The 24052-nt window shown below is 43.9% G+C and overlaps 1 protein-coding gene across 1 annotated transcript; it reads left to right on the top strand.

The window, feature by feature from the left end:
* Window positions 1-1502: 1502 nt before the first annotated feature.
* LOC142729647 (uncharacterized) lies at window positions 1503-22779 on the top strand. The gene is made up of 7 exons (XM_075849284.1): window positions 1503-1522; window positions 14276-14427; window positions 14542-14733; window positions 14818-15061; window positions 15180-15277; window positions 15472-15580; window positions 19664-22779. Exons 2-7 carry the CDS (start codon window positions 14350-14352, stop codon window positions 21595-21597), a joined length of 2655 nt encoding a protein of 884 aa, XP_075705399.1. The 5' UTR covers window positions 1503-1522; window positions 14276-14349; the 3' UTR covers window positions 21598-22779.
* Window positions 22780-24052: the final 1273 nt, after the last annotated feature.

Here is a 24052-nt window from a genome sequence, read left to right as displayed (position 1 = left end):
CCACACACAGTGCCCCCTGTAGATAGTGCCACACACAGTGCCCCCTGTAGATAGTGCCACACAGTGCCCCGTGTAGATAGTGCCACACACAGTGCCCCCTATACATAGTGCCACACACAGTGCCCCCTGTAGATAGTGCCCCACACAGAGCCCCCTATACATAGTGTCACACACAGTGCCCCCTATACATAGTGCCACACACAGTGCCCCCTATACATAGTGCCACACACAGTGCCCCCTATACATAGTGCCACACACAGTGCCCCGTGTAGATAGTGCCACACACAGTGCCCCCTATACATAGTGCCACACACAGTGCCCCGTGTAGATAGTGCCACACACAGTGCCCCCTATACATAGTGCCACACACAGTGCCCCCTGTAGATAGTGCCCCACACAGAGCCCCCTATACATAGTGTCACACACAGTGCCCCCTGTAGATAGTGCCACACACAGTGCCCACTATACATAGTGCCACACACAGTGCCCCCTGTAGATAGTGCCACACACAGTGCCCCGTGTAGATAGTGCTACACACAGTGGCCCCTATACATAGTGCCACACACAGTGCCCCCTGTAGATAGTGCCACACACAGTGCCCCCTATACATAGTGCCACACACAGTGCCCCCTGTAGATAGCGCCACACACAGTTCCCCCTATACATAGTGCCACACACAGTGCCCCTATACATAGTGCCACACACAGTGCCCCCCTATACATAGTGCCACACACAGTGCCCCCTATACATAGTGCCACACACAGTGCCCCCTGTAGATAGTGCCACACACAGTGCCCCCAGTAGATAGTGCCACACATAGCGCCCCCTGTAGATATTGCCATACATTGTACCTCTGCGGAATTTTTTACCAGCACCGGCTTCTTGATGTGGATACTGGCTTGGTCTGCGGTTTACCGGCCAGGAGTGCCAACCCTACTCCGCTCTTGGGCGCTGTCACAGAGATGTCCTAATGCCACGATTGCCACTAATTCTGTGTGAAGCCACGCCCCAAACCACACTCCTTTTTATTCTGGTATTACCCTTGTTGGATGAGTGATGACCCGCAGTTTCAGTTTTACATTTTTTGCTACTTTGACACGCATCCCTACTTGTTCAAACTTCCACTATTTGTATATAATTGTCTTTATTGAAGCGTATGCTGCAAATATTTTTTCAGTTGATGTGATTTCTATGAAAAATTGTAAATAATACTAGATATTTGTGACCCTTTATCTGCTTGTCTAACGCCCAATTATTCCTGTTTCTCATGGGCCATAACAAAATGGCACTCTAGCAGGCTACAAAACAATGGCCGCTTCATAATGATCGTAAAGAGCATGCGCGGTAGCAAACAGCGGCACCTGAGCCCTTTTGGTATTGGGCAATGCCCGGACTTTGCTTGCTAATAGCCAGTCAGGCGCCGGTATTGAATCACGTGGTGCGCGTGGACCGGAAGTTATGGAAAATGAGCAGATGCAGCGCGTCTGAGGTGAGGATTACTTCCGGGGTGAGTCGGTGGCGGGTCAGTTTCTGTGTTACTTGTGTCTCCTGAGGAGATGTCTCATTATAATTCCTCCATTACATCGTGTCTCTTCCTGTATTGTACAGCAGCCTCTGCAGCAGTTATGGAGGGGTCTGAGCGGGATTTTGCTGGCACCTCCTGCTGCTGCAGCTTCTTATACATAGTCATGTGACTTACTGTATCATTATATGGTAAATGCTCCAGTCAGTGTTGTCATGGGGACATGAGGGGGTTCAAAATGATGAGATAATTACTGTTATTTACTGCGATGTAGTTCAAACCGGGCAACGAAAACAACCACGAGGCTGAGTTCACGCGGCGTAATACGGAGACTGAAAAAAGACGCGTAAAAAAAACACGAACGTTTTTTGTTCATCTGTTTTTGTTTTTCTTATTCATGGGAATAGACGATGTGTAAATAGACCCAAGAGTTGACACGAGGCTTTATTACGTGAAAAAAAACCGCCCGCATGTTCTAATGATGCGCATCGCCATTAAAGTAAATGGAAAGCTTCATCCGTGACGTTTTTGCAGATTTTTTCCTGCGCGTAAAAAAAATACGTAAAAAATCAGCCAGGTGAAGAAATCCCGTCAGGATAGTCGGAGAAAACCTCGTCCGTAGGGTTTACCGTCCTCCGCGACGTCCAGATCACGCCATGACGCGTGCCGAAATATATTTACATTTAACCCCTTAATGACCGGGCCATTTTGCACGTTAATGACCAAGGATTATTTTTTGTTTTTCCACGGTCGCATTCCAAGAGTCGTAACTTTTTTTTTATTCTGTCGACATAGCCGTATATGGGCTTGTTTTTTGCGGGACGAGTTGTATTTTGTAATTGTACCATTTTTAGATGCTTATAATATATTGATTAACTTTTATTAACTTTATTTTAGGAGATAATTGAAAATAAGCAGCTATTCCAGCATTAATTTTCACGTTATAAATTTACGCCGTTTACTATGCAGTGTAAATAACAAGTTAACTTTATTCTATGGGTCGGCACGATTACGGGGATACCAAATATGTAAAGGTTTTATATGTTTTCCTATGTTTGCACAATAAAAAGCCTTTTAGAAAAAAATTACTTGTTTTTCCATCGCCGCATTCCAAGAGACGTAACGTTTTTATTTTTCCGTCGATGTGACCGTACGTGGGCTTGATTTTTGCGGGCCAATGTGTCGTTTTCATTAGTACTATTTTGAGGTACATAGGACTTATAGATTAACTTTTATTTATTTTTTTATGGGGGGAATGGGAGAAAAGAGAGAATTTTGCCGTAGTTTTTTGCGTTTTTTTGGACGCCGTTCATCCGGTGGTTTAATTAATGTGTTTATTTTATTGGTCAAGTCGTTACGATCGCGGGGATACCATATATGTGTATGTGTTATTTGTTTTGACACTTTTAGTAAATAAAACCACTTTTTGGGCAAAAAAAGTAGTTTTATTTGATTTTGACTGTTTTTTTTGGGTTTTTTCAAACTTTATTTAACTGATTGACATTTTTTTTTTTTTTTTAAAGAGTCTCTGTCACCAGTTTATAAGTGCCCTCTCTCCTACATAATGTGATCTGCGCTGTAATGTAGAGAACAGCAGTGGTTTTTATTTTGAAAAGCGATCATTTTTTAGCTAGTTTTGAGCTAGTTTAGATTTATGCTAATTAGTTTCTCAAAGGACAACTGGGTGTGTTTTTACTTTTTACCAACTGGGCGTTGTACAGAGAAGTGTATGACGCTGACCAATCAATCAGTGACCAATCAGTGTCCTGCACTTCACATTGTTCCAGCTCCGCTTCTGTCACTGCACAATCACAATACAGCAGTGTTTTTTATTTAGAAAAACGATCATTTTTAACGGATTACAACCTATTTTAGCTTTATGCAAATGAGTTTCTCAATGGACAACTGTGCGTGTTTTACATTTTGACCAAGTGGGCGTTGTGGAGAGGCGTGTATGATGCTGACAAATCAGTGACCAATCATCGTCATACACTTCTCCCCATTCATTTACACTGCAGATACCTATATCGCTATGTGCAGCCACATACACACACTATAACATTACTGCAGTGTCCTGACAATGAATATACATTACCTCCAGCCAGGACGGGATGTCTATTCACAATCCTGACACTTCGCTAATACAATCTCGACACTACAGCACAGCGTAATCTCGCGAGATTACTCTGTAAACTGTCATTTCAAACGAGATTACGCTTGCTATGCTGTAGTGTCGAGATTGTATTAGCGAAGTGTCAGGATTGTGAATAGACATCCCGTCCTGGCTGGAGGTGATGTATATTCATTATCAGGACACTTGAGTAACGTTATAGTGTGTGTATGTGGCTGCACATAGCGATATAGCTATATCGCTATCTGCTGTGTAAATGAATGGGGAGAAGTGTATGACGCTGATTGGTCAGCCTCATACACTTCTCTCCACAACGCCCACTTAGTCATATAGTAAAACACGCCCAGTTGTCCATTGAGAAACTCATTAGCATAAATCTAATATAGGAGTTATTAGCATAAATCTAATAACTCCGTCACAAATGATCGTTTTTCTAAATAAAAAACACTGCTGTAATCTACATTACAGCGCCGATCACATCATGTACAAGATAGGCCACTTATAATGTGGTGACAGAGCCTCTTTATTACTAGGACCACTGTTATCTACATTACATCGCCAATCACATCATGTACAAGATAGGCCACTTATAATGTGGTGACAGAGCCTCTTTATTACTAGGACCACTGTTATCTACATTACAGCGCCGATCACATCATGTACAAGATAGGCCACTTATAATGTGGTGACAGAGCCTCTTTATTACTAGGACCACTGTTATCTACATTACATCGCCAATCACATCATGTACAAGATAGGCCACTTATAATGTGGTGACAGAGCCTCTTTATTACTAGGACCACTGTTATCTACATTACAGCGCCGATCACATGTAAAATATAGGCGACTTATAATGTGGTGACATAGCCGCTTTATTACTAGGACGACTGTTATCTACATTACAGCGCCGATCACATCATGTACAATATAGGGCACTTATAATGTGGTGACAGAGCCTCTTTATTACTAGGACCACTGTTATCCACATTACAGCGCCGATCACATCACGTACAATATAGGCCACTTATAATGTGGTGACAGCCTCTTTATTACTAGGACCACTGTTATCTACATTACAGCGCCGATCACATCATGTACAAGAAAGGCCACTTATAATGTGGTGACAGCCTCTTTATTACTAGGACCACTGTTATCTACATTACAGCGCCGATCACATCATGTACAAGATAGGCCACTTATAATGTGGTGACAGAGCCTCTTTATTACTAGGACCACTGTTATCTACATTACAGCGCCGATCACATCATGTACAAGATAGGCCACTTATAATGTGGTGACAGCCTCTTTATTACTAGGACCACTGTTATCTACATTACAGCGCCGATCACATGTAAAATATAGGCGACTTATAATGTGGTGACAGCCTCTTTATTACTAGGACCACTGTTATCTACATTACAGCGCCGATCACATCATGTACAAGAAAGGCCACTTATAATGTGGTGACAGAGCCTCTTTATTACTAGGACCACTGTTATCTACATTACATCGCCAATCACATCATGTACAAGAAAGGCCACTTATAATGTGGTGACAGCCTCTTTAAGTTATTTATATAAAGAAAATGTATTAAGTTATCTCTCGGTATTACTGTTAAATAAACAGAAAGAAATAAGAAAATCGAGATTCAAATGGAAAATCGCCCACAGTGTTGAAAAAAAATGTAGATAAAATTTTTGGCCAAAATCGCCCAGCCGCAGTTGGCAGTCTATGCCGTTTTTTAGAGACATTCAAAATCAGGGTATTGAAGAGTAACTATACTTTCCAAGAACTTTTGATATGTCAGGGACATATCAAAAGTTTTGATCAGTGGGGGTCTGGGATCTGAGACCTCAACCATCGCTGATTGAACGTACAGAAGCGCTTCGCTGAGTGCCCTGCACCTTTACCTGTGATCGGCGTGCCCTGTTAGGCTGCAGTCACCTCACCTAGAATATCTGTGAGCCCGTCTTCAGCCAAGGAGCGCCGATCACAGCGGAATGTGCAGGGCGCTCAGCTGACAGTAGGAGGTCTCGGCACCCAGACCCCCACCGATCCAAAGTTCTGATTTGCGTCTGACATATCAAAAGTCTTCGAAAAGTACAGTAACTCTTTAAAGTGACCCTCCTGTGTCAGAACAGAAATAAATATGATGGGGTATATGGAGTAATATTACCGGGTGCCCTCCTGTCACCCCCTTATGCCAACCCTCAAAATGTCCACTCAATCTAAGACACTCCCTCTTTTCACGGATTGGACAGAGCTACTCTTGGGAGCATCTCTAGCCAATCCAAGAACTGTGGGAGTGTCTTACTCGTAGTCTAAGAAGCATGGCAGCCATTTTTAAACGGCACAAAGGGGACACTAAAACGGCAGATCCATGGCATAGGGGCACAACTGGAGGGCACCAGGTAATTTTTTTCATATACCCTATCATATTTTAAATGCTTTTCCGGGAGCGGAGGATCGCTTTAAGTAACGCCGACCAATGAGACAAGCTGACATGGAGATTGTTTAGCCCAAATCCACCTCTTCATACGTTTCAAGTGACACAACGATCTCACCTCGCCACAAAAGGGTAGATTACATTGGGAGGGAAACGTTTTCTCCAGTCGTACGGGAGATCGGTACCATCTAGCTAAGGGTAAGGCCACACGGAGTGCGGCCAACAACTGTGCCAGCAGCATGTTCGGTGCGGCTGTCAAATAGTCGGTTAATCAATTCTTCGAAAGATATAATTTTCCCATTTCGAGTGAGATGGAAGACGGCAGTAAGGGGGTGATCCAGCCATCATTGAAACGTGGGGGTGTTTGACCTGGGGGGGAAATGTGGATTATTGAAAAGATTTTGCAGAGAAGACGGGTCAGACATTAGATTAAAATTATATCTATGAGAATTCGAGCGGCGTAGGGAATGTGCGAGCACGTCATTAACCGAGCTCAGGTGCGTGCCCAGAAGAGGGAACCACAGCGGAGCTCATGGGGAATGATGAGACCTAGAAATTCAAATAACGCCCTCCTCGTATAACCCTTTTATGACTGGGACAGTTTTCGTATTTCCTTCCAACAGCCGTAACTTTTTTTTTTTTCATTTTTTGCAGGACGAATTTTTTTTAATGGATTAATTTAATGTACTGGGAAACTTCAAAACATTATTTAGGGTGGAGAAATGGGGAAAAAACATTTTTTTAACGCCATTCAACATGTGGGTTAAATAATGTGTACGTTTTTTTACTGACGCAGCGATACCAAATATTTTTGTACATTCTTGGAAAAATGGTAAAAGGTGTGTTTTTTTGAACTTTTATAATTTTTTTGTATGTATATATATATATATATATACCAGGGGACAACACTAACTTGGCATGGGTTACTTAAAGGGATACGCCTCATTCTAGAAAATGTTCTATATTTGCAAAGACTATTGTTTCGACATATCGGACACACTGAGTCAATACTGAGATCTTAAGAACACCCCTTTATTGACCAAGATTTTTTTTTTTCGGTTTTTCATCATTGCCTTCCAAGAGCCATCATTTTTTTTTATTTTACTTTTTTATCGAAATCTCCATACGAGGGCTAGATTTTTGATGTACAAGTTTTTTATTTTTAATGTCCCCATTTTGAGGTACATGTAATGTATTTTGCAGTAGGTGGTGGAACAAAAGCTGTAATTCGTCGTGTTTTTGGGGGGGTTTTGTTTTTATGCTGTTTACCATACGGAATAAATGACGTGTTACATTTATTCTGCAGGTCAGCGCGATTATGGCGATATTATATTTATATAGTTTTATCATGTTCTACTACTTTTGCACAATAAAAACCCTTTAAATAAAATTGTCGACGCATTTCGGGAGCCGTAACATTTTTTATTTTTCTGTCAACGTAGCTGTATGAGGGCTTGTTTTTTGAAGGATAACGTGGTTTTTCATTTGTTCCTTTTTGGGATACAGAGGATTTTTCGTTTTTTTTTATCTTCGATTTTTGGGACGTGAGATGACCAGCAATTAATTTTTTTTATGGCGTACATCATGTGGAATAAATAAAATGATAATTTTATAGTACGGGCCTTTACGGACAGGGAGATGGTAGTTATGTGTATTATTATTATGAATTTTTTCCATAATCAAGCATTTTAAATGCAAAAAATTTATTTTATTTAAATTGGACTTTTTTTCTCTAAAAATGTATTGATCTTTTTACAATTTGTTTTAGTTACTCTATGGGAATTCACTATGCGATTGTTGGATCGCTTTTATAATATGCTACAATACCTCTATTTTTCAGTGTATTATACCTCTGTGTAAAACTGACAGGCAACCTACTAGACTCTGCCTCTGGCCAGGCTTTATAAGCAGACACTGTTGGTAGACATAGGCCCTGGCTGCCATGGAAACCCACTGTCACAGCGCGGGGTGTGGACCCACTGGGCCGTACCGCCTGGTGGGGTAGCAGCTGGCCAGCAAGGTACAAAACAATGTCTGTAGTTCAGAACGAGTACCTGAGGCACTGTAGACAGTAGCGGAAGCACGACTTGACTTTATCAGCAGGTGACACCGTGGATGCAGCGGAAGACACAACTTGACTTTATCAGCAGGTACGATAGCATGGGGTACAGGAACGGGAAACACTGGGAGACCATTTGCAAGAGAAACTTAGGTAAACAACAACGCTCAGGTGAGGAACAAGTGGGCAGAGCCCCTTATTATAGTCCAGCAGCCATATGGGCTAATTATTGATGGGTGACAGCTGGACGCGTACTGGCCCTTTAAGGCTGTGCACGCGCGGGCGCGCGCGCCCTGCGGGAAACAATCTGAGGACCCGGAAGTGAGTGCTTGCGTCTCCCTGGAGGGAGCTGACGCCGTGAAGACAGATGGCCGGGGCCATCAGAGGGTAAGTCTGTACGATGGCCCCCGGCCATAGACGTTACAGTATCCGCCCCTCTTACTCCTCCTCGTCTTGGGACCAGAGCGGGAAAGAAATTTCTTCACGAGGACAGGGGCATCAATGTTCTCCTCTGGACCAAATCCCCTCCAATCCACCAAATAAAACATCTTTCCTCCTCCCACTTTCTTGGTGGCCAGGATCTCCCTCACTTCGAAATGTTCCGGATGAACCGCCAGAAGCCACTGCGGAACTAGGAGTCCTGGAGTAGCGGTTCAGGACCACGGGTTTCATCAAGGAGACATGGCAGGAGTTAGGGATCTTGAGGGTAGGAGGCAGTCGAAGCTTGTACGACACAGGATTGATCTGTAGCAGAATCTCGAAGGGTCCAAGGAACCTGGGGAAAACTTGCAAGATGGCACCCTCAGCCGGATATTCCTGGAAGACAGCCAGACCTTAGTACCTGAAAGAAACTGAGGAGGTTTTCGTCTTCTAGTGTCTGCCATTCTCATCACGTGGTCCATCGCCATCCATCAGAATAGAAGATCGTGTCTGCTGCCGTATCTGCAAAGTCCCTGAAGGTAGAGTCAGCTGCAGGCACCTGGGACATAGTAGAGCTGGGCAGGGGTATTTGAGGATGTTGGCCGTAGACTATGAAGAACGGACAGTGGTGGACTCACTGTTATGGTTATTATAAGAGAACTCCGCCCACGGGAGCAGCTGCACCCAGTCATCATGTCGTATGACGACAAAGTGCCGCAGATAGTTCTCCATAATTTGGTTAACCCTTTCGACGTGTCAATTGGACTGAGGAGAAGTCAAATTTTACACCGAGTAGGCCGCAGAGTGCTCTCCAGAACTTTGAGGTGAACTGAACCCCCCTCGATCCAGGACAATATGCAGGGGCAAGCCGTGCAGGCGGAAGATTTGTTGTATAAAGAGGCCAGCCAGTCAAGCAGCAGAAGGCAGGCCAGTCAGGGGAACAAAATGAGCCATTTTAGAGAATCGATCCACCACCACCCAGATCACACTGCAACCTGCAGAGAGAGGAAGGTCGGTGACAAAGTCCATTGCAATATGCCGCCAGGGGGCATCGGGCACAGGCAGTGGTTGGAGCACCAGCTGGTCTGCATTGGGCAACTTTGTTTGTTGCACACACCGTACAGGAGGAGACAAAGTTCATGACATCTTTGGGCAGCGTCGGCCACCTGAACTGACGGGCAATTAGGCCTCTGGTCTTACGGGCACCCGCGTGACCTGCCAGCTTGGAACTGTGACCCCAGCGAAGGATTCTTCCTCGGTCAGCCAGAAGTACAAAAGTTCTTCCCGGAGGAATGTCTCTAACCTGCAGAGGGTTAACAGAGTATATGCAGGAAGGATCAATAATATTCTGTGGGGACTCCACAGTGACCTCTGTCTCAAATGACCTACACAAGGCATAGGCCCTCACATTTTTGTCAGCAGGTCGGTACTGGAGTTCGAACCGGAACCGTGCAAAAAACAATGACCCCCTGGCTTGACGAGGGTTCAGCTGTTGAGGTCAAGTTCTTGTGGTCCGTGAAGACCAGGATAGGATGAGCTGCGCCTTCCAGTAGGTGTCTCCACTCCTGCAGGGCCAGCTTGATGGCCAGTAACTCCCGGTCTCCAATCGAGTAGTTGCACTCTGCGGCATGAAACAGCTTGGAGTAGTAACCACATACCACAGTCTTGCCTTTCGAACCTCTCTGGAACAAAAGTGCACCAGCACCAACAGAGGAGGCGTCCACCTCTAACGAAAACTGTAGGGATACATCAGGATGATGAAGAATACAGGCTGACGCGAAGGCCTTTTTTAAGGTTTTAAATATGACTTCCGCCTCTGGAGTCCATACCTTGGCATTCATACCTTTTTTTAGTGAGTGTGGAGATGGGGGCTTTCAAAGAAGAGAAGTTGGGAATGAACAGTCTGTAGAAGTTGGCGAATCCCAGGAAGCATTGTATGGCCCTTAAGCCTTGGGGACGTGTCCACTCCAGGACAGCCTTGACCTTCTCGGGGTCCATGTTGAGACCCTGATCAGAGATGATATAGCCCAGGAAGGGTAGAGACATCTCTTGGAACATGCACTTCTCCAACTTTGCATAAAGATGATTCTCCCTTAATCGAAGCAACACCTGGCGGACACGGCCCTGATGAGTCACAAGATCTGTGGAAAAAAAATCAAGATATCGAAATACACCAAAACACAAGCATAAAGGAGATCACGAAAAATGTCATTGACAAATTCTTGAAATACTGCGGGAGCGGTACACAGGCCGAAGGGCATGACCAAATACTCGTTGTGTCCATCACGTGTGTTTAATGCAGTCTTCCACTCGTCACCCTGACGGATCCGGATTAGATTGTAAGCCCCCCCCCCCCCCCCCCGCAGATCTAGCTTGGAATCCCCCCCCCCCGTATGCGATCAAAGAGTTCCGAAATTAGCGGCAATGGGTACCTGTTCTTCACCGTGATCTGGTTGAGGCCTCGGTAGTCAATGCAGGGTCGAAGGGATCCATCCTTCTTTTTGACAAAGAAAAACCAGGCTCTGGCCGGGGATCAAGACTTTTGTATGAAGCCCCTCTCCGGATTCTCTTTAATGTAGGCCGACATAGACTGGGTCTCTGGCAAGGAGAGTGGGTATACTCTACCGCGAGGAGGGGACGAATCAGGAACCAGGTCGATCGGACAATCGTATGCTCGATGTGGTGGCAATGTCTCTGCTTCCTTTTTGTTGAAGACATCAGCAAAGTGAGAGTAACAAGGGGGCAACCCTGCCAATGACTGATACGGAGAAGGCTGGAACAGATGGACATGCACCAGACAGCGGTCGAGACACTTGGGATCCCACTGGAGAACCTCTCCGGAGTTCCAATCCAGGACTGGGGCGTGTAGACGGAGCCAAGGCAAACCCAGCAGCACGGGGTTGATGGCCTTGGACAGCAAATACAGGGAGATGAGCTCAGAATGAAGAGCTCCCACTTGAAGTCTTAATGGCTTGGTCTCAGACAATACTGGGTCAGGCAAAGGCAGTCAATCTACGGAGGCAACGATCAACGGTCTCTCCAGCAAAACAGTGGGCAATTGAAGAAGATCCACAAGGTCTTGGCAGATGAAATTGGCTGCGGAGCCAGAGTCCAGGTAGGCAGAGACTGGATGAGGTCTCTCGCCAGCGACGATTGTCACAGGAATAAACAGTTTGGAGGAGATTTCTCTATTAAACGCCGTAGCGCCCAGGGTTGCCTCTCCAACCAATCCCAGTCGTTGGGGTTTCTTTGGCCTTTGGGAACACAGACGCACGACGTGGCCAGCGAGGCCGCAATATAAACAGAGACCAGATGTGCGCCTGCGCTGTTTGGGTATGTGCACACGATAGCAGGCATTTACGTCTGAAAGGACAGACTGTTTTCAGGAGAAAACAGCTGCCTCGTTTCAGACGTAAATGCTCCTCCTCGCATTTTGCGAGGCTTCTCTGACAGCCGTAAATTTTGAGCTGCTCTTCATTGAGTTCAATGAAGAACGGCTCAAATTACGTCTGAAAGAAGTGTCCTGCACTTCTTTTGACGAGGCTGTATTTTTACGCGTCGTCGTTTGACAGCTGTCAAACGACGACGCGTAAATGACAGGTCGTCTGCACAGTACGTCGGCAAATCCATTGAAATGAATGGGCAGATGTTTGCCGACGTATTGTAGCCCTATTTTCAGACGTAAAATGAGGCATAATACGCCTCGTTTACGCCTGAAAATAGGTCGTGTGAACCCAGCCTTTTTCTTGAACAGACAGTTTAAGCCGATCCAACCTTCATCGGAACCTCGGGTGCAGCAGAAGGACAAGGCAAGAGGGATTGCTGGAAGTTGGGCGCCAATCTAGGAAGCTGTCTCTCCTGTAGAATCTCTTGAGATCGCTCCCTGAGCCTTATGTCCACACAGGTAGCCAGTAGAATCAGGTCGTCCAAGGCAGCTGGGAGATCTCGAGCAGCAAGTTCGTCCTTGATCTCGGGCGACAGGCCATGCCAGAAGGGTGCTACCAAGGCCTCATTGTTCCAGGACAATTCTCCTGCCAGAGTCCGGAACTGGATAGTGTATTCGCCCACGGAGGCGTCGTCCTGACGCAGGTTAAAGATAGCATTGGCTGCCGACGAGACTCGTCCAGGCTCCTCAAATACGGAATGGAACAACCGCACGAACCCCTGAAAATCTTGTGTTCCTGTCGTTCCCAGATTGGATTCGCCCATGCCAGGGCCTTGCTGGCAAGTAGAGATATATAATGAAGGCGATCTCTGCTCCGGCCGAAGGGAATGCTCAGGCGTGCAGAGTGAAGTGGATTTGGCATTGATTCAGAAACCCCCTGCACGAACCGAGGTGGCAATGGCAGCGAGAACCGAGGGTCAACTGGGACTGCCAGGAGGTGTAGCAGGAGGGTCAATCGGAGGAGCTTGAATAGGAGCGGTGAAGGAAGTAGTTAGCGAACCTAGCTGCTGTGCCATGGAGTCTACTGTCACAAAGAGTTGATCCTGTCATGCTTCCAGATCCTGCAGGTCCACCTGCATGGCTTGGGAGGATGACAGGCCCTTGACTTGGCCAGCGGGGTCCATGACCTGAGCGTACTGTCACGACGCGGGGTGTGGACCCACTAGGCCGTACCACGTAGCAGGGTAGTAGCTAGCCAACAAGGTACAAAACAATGTCTATAGTTCAGAACAGGTACCTGAGGTAATGTAGACAGTAGCGGATGCACGACTTGCCTTTCACAGCAGGTGACCACGTGGATGCAGAGGAAGACACAACTTGACTTTATCAGTAGGTATGATAGCACGGGATACAGGGTACAGGCAGCAGGAACAGGTAACACTGGGAACTAGTAAACACTGGGAGATCATTTGCAAGACAAACTTAGGTAAACAACAACGCTCAGGCGAGGAACAAGTGGGCAGAGCCCCTTATAGTCCAGCAGCCATATGGGCTAATTATTGATGGGTGACAGCTGGACGCGTACTGGCCCTTTAAGGCCGTGCGCGCGCCCTGCGGGAAACAGTCTGAGGACCCGGAAGTGAGTGCCGGCGTCTCCCTGGCGGGAGCTGACGTCGCGAAGACAGATGTCTATGGCCGGGGCCGTCAGAGGGTAAGTCTGAACGACGGCCCCCGGCCATAGACGTTACACCCACTGACTCCTCATGATTGCGTCGTAGGGGGCAGATGGGGTGACAGAGGGAGCCCTCTCCATCTGAAACCACTTAGATGCCGCTGTCGCTATTGACCATGGCATCTAAGGAGCGATAATCGGAAGTTCCTCCTATTCTGGCCATCAGAGCAGGAGCTCGGGTGTCACGAGACATCAGAATACACCCGTGCGAAGCTTAAAAAGACTGCACTGTGCAATAAGGCCCATTAACGACTGCCGTAAAAGACGTATTGGCTGTCATGAATTACTTAAATCACCGTAGGGAACTACTATTTCAAAAGCACCTTGTTTTCTAGGCAACACTTTAATTAACTTCTCTAATTCACTTTAATTAACTTCTTTAATTTATTTCTCTTTTGATATGTTACAATCGGCAGGATTTATCTTCTAAAGATGGAATAGACACTGGGGTATTTTAATTTTTTTAATTATTTTTTTTTAATTGGTGAAGGGGGGTTATCATATGAGACTTCTCCTTTACAATGGCAATTGAATAAAAAACTATATTCTCATCTTGTTTTTCACATTTATGTTCCTGCAGGAGAAACTGATCTATGCGGAAGTGTCATAGTATCGCTTCAAGACCTGGTCCACTCTCTGATTGACCCTCCAAGGATGGACAGGGGCCCCACCAGAATATTCAAGACTATATTTAATCTCACTCAGGAGATCATCTACCTTCTGACGGGAGAGGTGAGGAATTTGGGGAATGACCTCACGTTCCTCTTTTTATTATGAAAGCAACAGTATGATTGGACTGTGGGGATCCTGGTGATCTATGTAGTTACTTTGGTGTTTCATACACAGGATTACACAGTAGTGAAGACGTCATCTGGGGAGAGTGTGACCCCCAGCAGCCGTCCTTGTGTGTCCGGAGGATGGAGCAGGACGCAGAGCCCCATCACGGAGCCTCCACCTCACTCATTGATACATGAGAGAAACAACAATGAGAAGATCCTGGACCTCACCCACAAGATCATCGAGCTGCTGACTGGAGAGGTGACACTGCCGGGAATGCTGGGACATTATATAATAACACAAGGTATAATGTGTCGGGATGATGACTGTATCGTTGTGTGTCAGGTTCCTATAAGATGTCAGGATGTCGCCGTCTATTTCTCCATGGAGGAGTGGGAGTATCTAGAAGACCACAAGGATCTCTACAAGGACGTCATGATGGAGGACCACCGGAACCACTCACCTCCGGGTAAGAGGGATCTGTACAAGGACGTCATGATGGATGACCACCGGAACTGCACATCACCGGGTAAGAGGGATCTGTACAAGGACGTCATGATGGAGGACCACCGGAACCACACACCTCCGGGTAAGAGGAGACTTGGATTGTAAAGGAGAAAGGAAGTTTTGATGGTCATCCAGATACTTCCATCTTCTGATCATCGCATATAAAGGGTTCATTCAGTCACTGTGTGTATATCTTACAGATGGATCCAGTGAAGGAAATCCACCAGAGAGATGTGCCAGTCGTCTACAGTCCCAGAATTATCCAGAGGAAAATCTCTTTTTCCCACAGGATCTTGAGGTACAACTGACATCATGTACTTTATATGATCTGTAGAGGAGCGGCCGGGAGCGAAGTTTCAGCTCATACTTCTTTCTACTAATTTTGTTTTGCGTAGTTGTTGACATTTTTGGTTTCAGATCTTTTCCTGGTGGTATTATAAAAACCTCCTACTTTGTCTAAATTCACGTTGCTTTTTCCACATCGTCGATCAGGGCGAAGATATAATTGACTTTAAAGTTGAAATTATAGAAAGCGAAGAAAAGATGAATGTCACGAGTGATCGGTCAATGGAGGAGGGAATTCCTGCAGATGTTTGCCCTGGTGAGTTATAACCTTCTAAATACTGAAGAGACTGAAAAAAATAAAAACTGTGGAACATGAGGTTCAACCATTTCACGGCCAAGACCTTAAATACGTGCCGTGGCTAAACTCAGAGCTTTCAAATGATACCCGGCAAAGTATTTTTTTTTGTGGCAAATAAATACATTTTGACCGCAATGTATGAACCCAGCCCGGGGGAGGGGTTTCTTCTTTTTTTTTTTCTACTAAAGAGTTGAGAAAATAAGCACTTACATATTTAATGTGGCACAGATGTTTTTAAACCCTAATGCACATGAGCGTGTGTGCCACCCGAGTCCTGACCGTCATCCGTGGAAAGATAGGACATGTATTAAGGACGTGCTTTCCACGGATCGGAGAGTCGGGTCCATTTTCGCAGACCAGATTCATCCACTAAAGTGAATGTCCATAAAAACCATTGGATGCCGTGAAAAACGGCCCGAGTGGCACTCTGTCGCGTGCAGGATGGCGTATGTCAGACTTTTATCCACAAACGTAATTATTTATGCATTTTTTTAGGGAACGCAAAATCGCATGAAGGCGCCCATGATCGTAAAGCGCTGGGTGGCATTTTCACAATGAGCCAAGTGTCTACCTTCAAAAAATATATTGGTATTACGCCTCATGCACGCGACCGTGTGCGCCGTTTGAGTCCCGTCAGTGATCCGAGGAAAGATAGGACATGTTCTATCTTTCCTCGGATCGGAGACTCGGACCATTTTTCACGAACCCGTTTCACCCGCTAAAGTGAATGGGTCCGTGAAGACAATCGGGTGACACTCGGATGCTGTCAAAAACGGCCCACGTGGCACAACCATTTCAAAATTCAGGTTTTATTTGTTTTAGTCAAAAAGGTGAAAATTGTCCCGGTAGTGAAGGGGTTAAAGAGGATCTATTGGTTTTGAAAAAAGTGCAAAAGTTTTCCCTCCGTATTACAGGGCGCCGTTTTTTACTTTCCTTTCAGCAGAGCAGCGCTCAAATCTCATGAGATTCTCTTTCTCTCCGGGAGGTACCATCTGAGAGCGGGGGGGGGGGGGGGGGCTGATTTGTAGATTTATAGACCACATCTCAATGTGGAGCCTTGTGCTCAGATTTTGCCATTAACTCCTTCCCGACCGCCCACCTTCTTTTGGCGTCGCTGTAGATCAGGCTGATGAGCGCTCATCCTCTAAGCAGCAGCTGTAACACTACAGTGTAATGTATCCACACACAGGAGTACGCTAATACATTACAAGCAAAAAATAAAGTTATCCCTTAATGGGATTAAAAAATAAAAAAGTAACAACAAAAAAAAGTCATCATTTTGCATAAAATATATTTAATTGCTCCCACATTACATAAAAACAAAAAACCTACACATATTCGGTATCTACGCGCCCATAATAACATCAAAAATTAATTTAATGGGTTATTTAGCGTGAAACGTGAATGGGATAAAAAGTAAACGAGAAAAACAATGCCAAGAATCGCTTTTTTCCTATATTTATGCCCTAAAGAAATAGTTTGTTTTTTTTACCTCCCCCAACTGCGGGGGAAAAAAAAATAGTATTTCTCTCGCATAAAACAAGTCCTCATACAGCCACGTCAATGAAAAAATAAAAAAGTGATGGCTGCTGAAAGACAGAGCGTAAAAAACAGAAACCTGTAGCTGGTCATTAAGGGGTTAATGGGCGTGAGTGAATCAATTTGCCATTTTGTCAATTTGCTTGTCCAAACATTACAGTGGGAGAATCCATTCACCTATTTTAAATTTGCGAAAAGTATATCTCAAACCTGGTGAATTAATTTACCAATGCATCGTAAGAGGTGACAAATCCACGAAATGCAAATAACTGGCTCACTTTCAGCAAGGAGCCTGACCTTAAAGGCAATGTACACATTTAAAAGGCATTTATTTGTTTTTTTTTAATTTTAATAATCAGTGTGATTCGTGTAACTTTATAATTCGTTTTTGTTAAAAATTACTTTACACCTAGTGTATATACTGCGAATTTTCCACCACGTATTTCGTTGCAGAACATTTGCAGCATAATACAGTAGCAGCAGAGTGGATGAGATTTGACCAATCGCGCTGCGTAAATACTGCGAGGAGTCGCTCAGCAATTGACCTGTGGTGCAATTTTTTAATTTTATTTGTGTAATCGCTACATTTTTGTTGCGGGTTTTCCCCGTTGAAATCAATGGGGAGGTAAAAGTGGCAACAAAAGCAGATGTTGCAATTCAGAAAAAAAATAATAAAATCTTATACTTACCCAGAATTTTGTGCTGCTTCGTCCAGGCCAGCCTCGGATGATGTTTCATCCCATGTGACCGCGGCAGCCCATCACAGGCTGCAGCGGTCACATGGGATAAAACGCCATTCAAGGAGGACGGTAAATATAGGAGTTTCTTTGTTTTCCGCAGTGGACAGGGAAGGGGTTAAGGGCGAGCGCTTTCATCACTGAATTAGTGCAGTACTGGGCTTGAAGTATCAGATAATCCTTCCTGGACTATTGGATTCTTGATTAACCTCCTAACGACTCGGCCTGTTCCGACTTTAATGAACAGACCGTTATTTCTTTTTCCCCCGTTCTTACATTTCAAGAGCCATAACGGTTTTATTTCTACGTCGCTGCCGCTTGTAGCTTGTAGCTTGTTTTTTGTGGCACGTGTTGTAATTTTCAATGGCGCCATTTTGAGGTACATAAAATGTGATTATCTTTCATTCATTTTTCTTTTGGAAGGGACCTCCACTGCGCTATTTTTTCCGCTAAACTTTACGGAACGGAAAACAACTTCAACCGTTTAGCTTTCCATTCATTTGTTCCTCCGACGCAAGGGTCGAACGGAACAGATGAACGGAGGCCCAACGCTGATGTGAACACCGCTTTATTGATTAGCTCTTATTTATTTATTTTTCACAAGGAAATGCAAAAAATAAAAAAGTTCTGCCATTTCTTTATTTTTTATATGCGATGTACTGTTCAGTATAACTTTAGTTATTTTTGTTTTGATGGCCATTATGATTGCGCAGTAACTAAGATTTATTTAGGTGACGCATTTAAAAAATATATATAAGGCCTCATGCACACGACCGTAGCCATGTGCACGGCTGTGATTTTCGGGTCGGCCGGCTGCGGACTGTCAGCCGCGAGCCGCCTGCAAATCGCGGGCAATGCACATGGCCGCAGCCATTATTTTCAATGAGCCCGGACCGCAGAAGACGGCCGTAATAAGACAGGTCCGTTCTTTCTGCGGTGCAGGCTCCCGGGCCGTTAATGAACCGCAAAAACTACGGTCGTGTGCATGGCCCCATAGAAATGAATGGGGCCGCAATTCTCCCGTGGATTTTCAGAAAAAGGGTTTTAATTTATTTTTTGGGGGATTTTTATGTTTTAATGAAAAAGGGTTTTAATTTATTTTTTGGGGGATTTTTATGTTTTAATTAAACTTTATTAAACTCCATTTTAGTTTTTCAAGGGGACTTGAAGCAACGATTCTTAGATTGCCTCTATAATGCTTTGCAATACATATTATTTCAAAGCATTATTGCCGGTCAGTAAATCACTGGCATTGCCCTAATAGACCATTTATCATGGCAGATCTGGGGACCTTTGTTCGTCCCCCAGCTGCCATGGTAACGAATCGGCACCCTGCAATAGTGTTGCAGGGCGCCGATGGGCTGACAGAGGAGCCGGCTTTCTCAGTCAAACAGCAGTCACTATTGACAGCAGCATCTAAGGGGTTCATCTTGGAACCCATGGGTTGCGCCAGGAGCCCAGCTGTGTATAACGGCTGTTTCTGCTGCTGATCTTGGGTGTACACTGGTAGGAACGATCGCCCGCTCGTGACGCATATATCCGTCATGTGCTGTTACAGAGTCAAAGGAATTTCACTTTAGTATATTAGGAAGATGATTAATGTATTCTCCTTTATATTAATGAGTTAATAAGAATGTTGCAGCATATATAATAGTCTTTTTAATATATGTAACGTTTTTACAGTTGTAATATAAAAAATATATATATATATATTGTATTTTATGCGTATTAAAAACAATTTCTAAAAGTTATTTATTTCCACCAGATAACAACATGTTGTTACAGGAACATATACTTTTAGCCCCAGATTGTGAAATTGAAGATATTAAACACGATTTTCTAGGAGAAATCCCTATTGCCCCAAGCGTACCACCAGATTTTTTCAATGAGCGTCAGTTCTCTGGGTACTATTTTCAAGAGGAGTCTTTACCCAATTCATCTTTTGCTACACAAAGTGCTGGACAAAGACCTAGTAAACTGTTTTCATGCTCTGAATGTGGAAAGTGTTTTACCCAGAAGTCCAATCTCTTTAGACACGAGAGAACGCACACAGGAGAGAAGCCGTTTTCATGTGATAAATGCAGCAAATCTTTTACTCAGAAGTCACATCTTCTAGACCATCAGGTATTTCACACGGGTGAGAAGCCTTTTACTTGTTCCACATGTGGAAAATGTTTTACGCACAGGGCCATTCTTTGTAGACATCTGAGAATTCACACCGGAGAAAGGCCGTTTACTTGTGGAGAATGTGGAAGATCTTTCTCTTATAAATCCCACCTGGTAGAACATCAGAGATTTCACATGAGAGAGAAACCATATTCCTGTTCAGAATGTGGAAAATCTTTTGCAAAGAAATCTGTACTGGTTAAACATCTAAGACTCCACTCAGAGCGGAATCCCTTTCCATGTTCAGAATGTGGAAAATCTTTTACCAAAAAATCCATGTTTGTTAAACATCAAAGAATTCACACAGGAGAGAAACCATATTTGTGCTTAGAATGTGGAAAACGTTTTGGGAAAAAGTCAATTCTTGTTGACCATCATAGAACCCACACAGGAGAAAGGCCATATCCATGTTTGGAATGTGGGAAATGTTTCACTAAGAAATCGGGTCTTGTTAAACATTATCGGACTCACACGGGGGAGAAGCCTTATCCTTGTCCAGAATGTGGAAAATGTTTTTCCCAGAAATCCGGTCTTATTAAACATCAGAAAATTCACACAGTGGAGAAGTGTCTTTCTTGCTTGGAATGTGAGGAAGGTAATCCATGTATCAATCCTGAGAGACATCATGCACTTGACAAAGAGAGGCCGTTTTCATGTTCAGAATGTGGAAAAGGGTTTACCCAAAAAGCATATCTTGTTAAACATCAGAGAATTCACACGGGGGACAAGCCATTTTCATGTACAGAATGTGGGAAACGGTTTATGCTAAAAGATCATCTTGAGCGACATCAGAGAATTCACACAGGGGAGAAGCCATACTCCTGTTCTGAATGTGGGAAAAGTTTTACCCAGAAAAAATCTCTTGTTGAACATCACAAAACTCACACTGGTGAAAAACCATTTTTATGTTTAGAATGTGGGAAATGTTTTACACGTAAATGTCAGCTTGAAATACACCAGAGAAGTCACACAGGGGAGAAGCCGTTTTTATGTTCAGAATGTGGGAAAAATTTTATCCAGAAATCTGATCTTGTCCGACATCAAAAAATTCACCCAGGAGAGAAGCCGTCAAAATTTGGGCATAGTGAAGTTAGTCAGAGAAATGGCCAAGATGAGCGACCTTTCTTGTGTTCAGAATGTGGGAAATGTTTTACCCAGAAATCATACCTTGTAAAACATCAAAAATTTCACACCGGAGAAAAACCATATTCTTGTTTGGAATGCGGAAAATGTTTTACTATGAAATCAGGTCTTGTTGAGCATCAGAAAGTCCACACAGGAGTGAAACCGTTCTCATGTCCAGAATGCGGAAAATGTTTCACTAGGAATTCTCAACTTCAGATGCATCAAAGAACTCACACAGGAGAGAAGCCTTTTTCATGTTCTGAATGTGGAAAAACTTTTATCCAGAGATCAGATCTTATTAGACATTACAGAATTCATACATCTTCAAGAGTCTCGAAAGTTTCCGATGTTTCTGTCTTGGATGGATTTACCATTGATCCGATACACCCCCAAATTATAGTTACGTGAACAGAATCACAGAAGAAAAAAGGATAAGAAATGAGCCTCATTTATCAAAACTGTCTGGTAATCTTGCCCACAGAAACCAATCAGCGCTCTGCTTTTATTTGTTCAGAGTATTTTAAGAAATGAAAGTTAAACTCTGATTGGATACTTTAGGCAATAAGGCGTGGCCTATTGTCTAGTAAAGTGTTATATTGAATCCATATTTCCTGACCCAGATTTTTAAATGCTTAAATGGGTTTTCCCATAATTGATATTTGTCATCTATCTACAGGATAGGTGATAAATATCTGATCGGTGGGAAAAACGGGAGACTGAGAATGAAGCGCTGGTGCGCGTGCTCTGCCAGCGCACCATTAGTTTCTATGGAGGTGCCGGAGACAGCGGTCCCGAAAATCCCATAGAAATGAATTGAGTGCTGGCCGAGCATGCGCACCAGTGCTCCATTCTCGGTCCCCCGTTCTCCTTGCTGGGGTTTCCAGCGATCGGACCCCCAGCAATCACACATATATCTCCTATCCTGCCCATGTGCTTTGTGGGAAAACCCCTTTAGTACTTAACATACTTTAGCCAAATAGTATACACATAACTGGTTATTTTTTAATGTTTCAAACTAGATATAAGGGAAAATGGGCAAAAATAAGAACACATGCTAATGCCCCTTTTTTTCCTTCTGTAAATTAATGTTTTTAGTTTGCCCAAAAAATTTATACTACAATATAATTTGCTCGTTCTCCCATGTAAATCACAAAAAATTGGATATGTACAACATATCACTTAAAAAGTCCGTACTTACTGATACAACGACAGAATGAAATACTAGTTCGCAGCAGGATGCAGACACGCCAATGTGATAAGAGCGAGTTCACACGGGAGCAAAATACTGATAAATAGTCGCTCACAACTGCCGCCCAGAACCGAGGTGGCTGCTTATTATTATACAGATAAGGGTAAGTTCACACTACCGTTATGTTCCGCTTAGGGCCCTAACATCAGAGGAAGACATGAACGAGAGTCCAAACAGAAATCATCGCTTTTGTTTGAATTACCATTGATTTCAATAGTAATTCTTTTGTTTCAGATGCATTCCGTTTGCCTCCGTTCGCCGTGTTTCACTTTTTTTTTTCTGAAGCAAAAGTACAGTCTGCAGCACTTTTGTTCCGTAAAAATCAAACTGAAACCAAGCCAACGCAGGCAAACAGAATGCATCTGAAACAAAAGAATTACCATTGAAATCAATAGTATTTCAATGGAAAGCGATGCTTTCCGTTTGGACTCTCGTTCATCTCTGACGGGAGAGCCCTGAACGGAACATAACGGTAGTTTGAACTTAGTCTTCTATAAGGTGCCAGTCACATGGTTATATGTAGTGTACCATGCTGTCTAGCAGCCTATTGGTCATTCCCATACTATTAGATCAGGTGCGACTTTGACCAAAATAAATAGTCATTATAACACCGGAAAAATTCTATAACGTGACTCCCAGCATAAAAAAATATGTAAAACTCTAACCTTTCGACCAAAAACTAGATCTCTCAGAAGACCAACAGCTCCCACAGTACAAACAAACACATAGACAAGAATAAAGTCACAAACAAGAGTATGGAAAGAGTTTTGCACCTGAGTCTTCCAGACCTGAAGTGTATATATAGGCCCAAGAAATGTACCCCACCCTAATCAAACAGGAAAGGAAAATGATGACCAGATTCAGATGGAAAGCATTGTCTAACCACGCCCAAACTCAGAGATAACAGAAATAATTCATTAGCAGCAGTCCTGCTGCTCTTCGTAACATTAGGAGATCTAGCTACAGATTGGCGACTGGAGTGGGTTAATAAGAATAAGCTTTTAAACAACCACAAATGAACGCTATAAATGTGGATATTTGCACTTCAAATTACATTGTTAAAGGGTCATTTGAGCCATGGACCTTTGTGGCGTGTGTAGGAGATGCCATAAACTTTTAACTATTACACCCCAGCTGTTGGGGAGAACTAATTTGCAGCAGAAGTCAGTCAGCCGCAAAGAAGAGGAGATGTACTCCGCCCTCTCCACTGAACTATAATTGCATGGGCGTTTTGGATACAGTCGACTATGTCCGCTAGATTACCCACTTTAAAGGGAACCTGTCACCAGCATTTTACCTATTAAACCAGCAATACCTGGTGGTAGAGGGTGAAAAATCTTTCTATATAACCTATAATTTGTCTTCTTAGTCGGCTCTGTAGCTTTAGTATTCAGCTTTTTAGTATTCCCATACCGTATGCTAATGAGCATAAAAGTGTCAGATCTTCGTTTGAAAACAGTCATATCTTCATTCCTCAAGTCTTTCAGCGTTCACCCCGCCTCCTTACTTTTGATTGACAGCTCCACGGCTTCCCCCAGCACACAAAATCATGCGCTTGTGCATTGATGTGTTATTCTGGTGTGTGCGTACAGCGGGACACCGGATTATTACGAT

Source organism: Rhinoderma darwinii, unplaced genomic scaffold (genome assembly GCF_050947455.1).
Source record: "Rhinoderma darwinii isolate aRhiDar2 unplaced genomic scaffold, aRhiDar2.hap1 Scaffold_730, whole genome shotgun sequence".
In the NCBI taxonomy this organism is placed as follows: Eukaryota; Metazoa; Chordata; class Amphibia; order Anura; family Rhinodermatidae; genus Rhinoderma; species Rhinoderma darwinii.
Note: the sequence above shows the minus strand (reverse complement) of the source record. Positions and strands in the feature narration are given on the sequence as shown.

Coding starts and splice junctions, on each gene's coding strand:
- LOC142729647 (XM_075849284.1), top strand. CDS start 14,350: ATGGACAGGGGCCCCACCAGAATATTCAAGACTATATTTAATCTCACT. Junction 14,428..14,541: donor TCTACCTTCTGACGGGAGAG/GTGAGGAATTTG, acceptor TTTCATACACAG/GATTACACAGTAGTGAAGAC. Junction 15,278..15,471: donor TTTTCCCACAGGATCTTGAG/GTACAACTGACA, acceptor ATCGTCGATCAG/GGCGAAGATATAATTGACTT.